This window comes from Pogonomyrmex barbatus, unplaced genomic scaffold, assembly GCF_055798465.1.
Source record: "Pogonomyrmex barbatus isolate J1 unplaced genomic scaffold, ASM5579846v1 scaffold5, whole genome shotgun sequence".
Taxonomy (NCBI): Eukaryota; Metazoa; Arthropoda; class Insecta; order Hymenoptera; family Formicidae; genus Pogonomyrmex; species Pogonomyrmex barbatus.
In genome coordinates this window covers 137228-141747 of record NW_028297149.1, presented here as the reverse complement: position 1 = coordinate 141747, position 4520 = coordinate 137228, and the positions used below count along the sequence as shown (strand labels likewise).

At 38.8% G+C, this 4520-nt stretch overlaps 1 protein-coding gene across 1 annotated transcript; it reads right to left on the bottom strand.

Moving 5' to 3' along the window:
* Positions 1–2213: 2213 nt before the first annotated feature.
* LOC148935213 (uncharacterized) lies at positions 2214–4181 on the bottom strand. Its single transcript, XM_089081537.1, is given in 2 exon segments — positions 2214–3292; positions 3294–4181. Coding segments are annotated over 2 exon segments (1956 nt in total). The 5' UTR covers positions 4179–4181; the 3' UTR covers positions 2214–2221.
* Positions 4182–4520: the final 339 nt, after the last annotated feature.

Sequence of the window (4520 nt, the reverse complement as noted above, 5' to 3'; positions counted from 1 at the left end):
GTTGATTTTTGTTTGATCGTTCGAAGTGCTCCGTTTATGGATTAGCAGCCGTTAAATTTTTCCTTCCCGAAAGAGAAGAATTCGTGAAGTCCCCCGGACGTAACACCCTCCGACTTAGACAAATGTTGGGAGTGCACAACATTTGCAACAATAGGACAATAATTCTTCGCTTTCGGTTCCCCCCTTTTTTGTGAAGAAGAAGGAAGGAACAGGCGACCACCAAAACCCCTTCCTTATTCCCTCGTTCGTCCTCGTCTTCGCTTACATTAATTAACGTTACATTGTATTCTCGATACTGTTTAAAATTAAGTTGTGCGCATCATTCACTCTCTCCTTTCCCCTGTTTTTTTTTTTCAGAAAAATATCTTAAATGTTTCATGTCTGACATTTGTTAATGCGTATTTATTTCCAAAGGATTTATTTCTTCTTGTTGTGGAGAGTGAAGAATGCGCAAGACCTTGCATGCGGGGATGCTTGGATTAGATAAGAAGAATACTATTACTAGTGTTATTATTATTATTATTATTATTATTATTATTATGTTTAAAAATAAATTCGGAAGAATTATAAAATTTTCGAAAGGGTTTATGGTAAATTTGGCTTAACTCTATTCCTTATATAGCATTCAAGAGGAAGGAAATGATTTTATATAACGAACGATCAGTTTTTTTTTTTTTTTTTTTTTTATATATATATATATATATATATATATATATATATATTACGTGAGTACCACCAGTCGCGTCCCGCTTGGCTTGGAATTATTTTTCCATGTTCTGCATTCCAAGATGGTTTTTCTATCCTCTTCCCCCGTTTTTCTTCGGGATCTTAATGCAAATGGTCAAGCCGTGGCCATTAGGCGTGTTAGCGCTCTGTACCTGCCTCAGTCATTGTGTATCGTCTGATTATATGGTATGTTTGTTATATTAAATAAGGTGACGTTCGCATGACAATTTATTCGACTGGGCAATTATATATGTAGGATTATTATCCTGCCACTGACTTGTTAATATTATTATCCTGCAGTTCAGGATTGGTAATTGCAGGTGAGGAGAGAAAAATAAAAATAATAAGCGCTCTCGCTCTCCAGTAGGCACTCAAGCAACACCGATATGAATAAAGAATTAATCGTCTTACATTTCCTCTCTCTTTATGCCACAAAAGGAAAAAATTTAATATAATAAGTTTAATAATAAAGGAAGTGGATGATATATATATACAAGGAGCTTAAGTAATTATAATTAAATCATTATTAGATTATAATGTTTATGGTTGTTCAACTTAAACATTACTTTATTGACTAAATAAGTATACGAGATAAAAAAAAGGTATAGCTAACAGAAATAAGGATAGTATAATAAAACAAAGGTTGTATAATTGAGTAATAAACAAAGGTTGTATAATTAACGAAGGTTGTAATTGAGTATATAAGCTTAAAAAAAAAATTTTTTTTTTTTTTTTAGATTGCTAGGAAGGTATTCATGATTCGGGCCTCTTTCTCGACTCGTGCTTCCCCTAGAGATACCAATGCGTCACGAAGATTCGTGACCCCCCAGTCGTCCTCGTGCGGCAAGACCAATTTGACCATTGCGGCCCCATTTTCCAATGGACGCACGATATTAATATATCCACTGCGTCCCTCGGCTAGGATTCGGCACAGAGCTCTAGTTTTCTTGGGCCAAAATCTAGTTGGTTTAGCCGGTCCTGTGTAGGCTAGTCCACAGGTAAGAGCCTGCCATCTTAACTCTTGGAAACGTCCTTCCAGGCGGAAGATTTGATAGAATGGTCTCCACACCTGGCGTCCTATGTCTCTGAGATCGATCCGGGCGGTCCTCTGGGCCGGGTTGACTCCCGTAATCAATCCCCTTTGCCATACGTCGCCGTCTTTTATGGCAACAGGCTTGTCTTCCTCTATGTCGTTGGGCCAGCAAATGAGTTCTTTTGATTTGCGGTTCATTCGGAAATTAAGTTCTTCCGATAGATCTTGCAGAGCTGGTTCTCCATTTTTTAGCCGCACCCAAAACAAGAGCGGAGATTCTACTCGTAGAATCTTACACTCGAGACGCCCGCGAGTCAAACGGCTGGTATCGATAGCTTCCATTCTTCTCTTCTCCCTTTTATTTTTACTTTCTTCACTTCTAAAAAGTTTAATAATTGTTAGGTGGTTAAAAAGGGGAATAGTAGATAGGAGAAGGAAAGAAAAGAGGTTGTTTTGTCGTCATTATTTTTTTAGTTCGAACGAAAATCCTGGTTTTTCCTCTGGTGGTAATAAAGGGTATACTTGGTTTTCTGGGGTCTTACTATACAGGTCAGACTCTGGTGCGCTGGCCTGTTCGGGTTTTTGAACTCTTTTTGTGCCCAATAGTGATAGTAATAAAAGATGAGTAATAGAGTCCCAGATGGCGCCCAGTAGATGTATGGACCATCCATATACGGTATGCAAAGCGTAACCATGTACGATTGTGTCTATTATTAGTTTTATGATTCTCCCGGTGAGGTATATTCCAATTACCCCGGCACTGATATTGCCGAAAATTAAGAATTTATTCCAAAATTCTTTCCATGCGGATGCAGCGATTTTTGTTATGGATGCTTCGTCTAATAGATTTGAAAATGATCCCCCGTTCAGGGAGATTGGTTGTCCCATCATCCGCCTGGCTACCGTGTTGAGCACCGCCGGTCGCTCAGCGGGGAACAATATGTGGTCGCGTAGATCATTGAGATCATTTTCGGTGTATATTCCGCTTGTAGCGAGCGATCCAGGGCTAACATATTTCCACGTAGGTTTGGTCATAGGTTTCATAATTGTGGGCGGCAATGATTCCACAGGTTTAGGCATAAGTTTATACCATGAATCTCCTAGGTGATACATAGTAGGTGCGAAAGAGTTACAATTTATTTGAGTCCCCTGTCGCAATAGTACATGGGTCTGCGGCGTTAAATAATAGGTTTCGTTTCCCCGAATGACTGGTAGCTGATTGTAACAGTTGTCAGTTCTTGTGATTTTTACTTCCACGGGTACGCATTTTACGATATGTATTACTTCTCCGGCTAACAGGGCCATATATCCAGGTCCTTTCATTAAGTAATAAGCAAAGATATCGGGTGTTTGAGTGGCTATAGCTAAAGCGTTTTTTAACATTCCCTGCTCTAGTTCACATTGTTGCAAAAGGATATTTCTGTATAATTGATTTATCTGCGTACGGATGTGCTTTTCGACGTATACGAATTTGGAATTCATGTAGGTGAATATGTCGAGGTTAGAGACACGCGTTCGTTGTTTGAAAAAATGTTACGCCACGCGAGGTTTCGAAGATGATTAATTTAGGATGTTCGGTTCGAGTGAGTGTATAGCCGCATGTTGCGTATTTTCCTTTGCTAGTCAAGGCGAAAGTTGTATCTTGTGCAGTTAATGAATAGACTATTAGTTGTTGTTCATTTACGTTATCTATTATTTTGTCTGCAATCCCACTGTACAATACTCCATAATTGTTGAATTTACAAGTGTCGGCGGGCACTGGATCCCAATAGGTTTCACCTCCCTCTATATCTGTGCAATGGGTGGTAGTGAGTTCACAGGCCACTCCGGATCTGAGTAGTACTCGATTGCTATTTATTCGTACGTCGGCTATATATTCTTGTAGTGAGATTTTTATGCTGGCGAGTACCACGACGTCAGTCCACGTGCCGTACGGATCCGAATACGTGCTCCCCTTGCATGATCCATCGGCGTCTACGTGTCCTGCCAATGTTACTGGTCGGGCAGTGGTATGATTCGGTTTTAATCCAGTGATATATCCGTTATGTAACTGATAAGTTCCATAAGAATGCATTCGTTGGCATACTTCACGTGATGTTTCTTCTATATATGAATATTTACCATTTAACACATCCATGGAATGGGAAAACATTCCGCATTTTTTTATTAATCTGTCTATTTCGACTTTGCATTGAATAACCTTTACTGACTCGAATTCGTTTATTTGTAGAAGTTGTATATAGACATTAGTTGAATTTACGTTCTGTGGCGGGATGTCGCATTCCTCGATATTTAGTAGAGATAAGGTTGTTAGATTTGTTGAGGGTGAGCCGCAGTCATAGCCTATTATCCCATGCGTTTTATGAAACCGGATTGTTAAAATTGTTATTATTACTGCCCAGCAATTATGGAGATCCATCTGGAAAAGGTTATGTTTTTTCTTGTTATTTATCTGGAGGTAATTTAATATGCGAAATTCGTAAACGATTAGGGTGGACAATTCGACTATTTTTCTTTATTCTAATTTTTACGTTATTTTTATTTAATATTTCTAATACTTCGTGTGGTCCGGTATACTGATCCCCAAATTTACCCGGTTTAGGTCCCTTTAATAGAAAAACGTAATCCCCAGGTTTAAAGGTTTGAGGGTTGATTTTTTTGTCATAATATTTCTTTGATTTATGTTTCGCCTCGATGATATTTTCACGCGCGTTCCCTCGAAGGTTATGGAGTAGAGTGACTAAGGTTACCAAATAGTCAT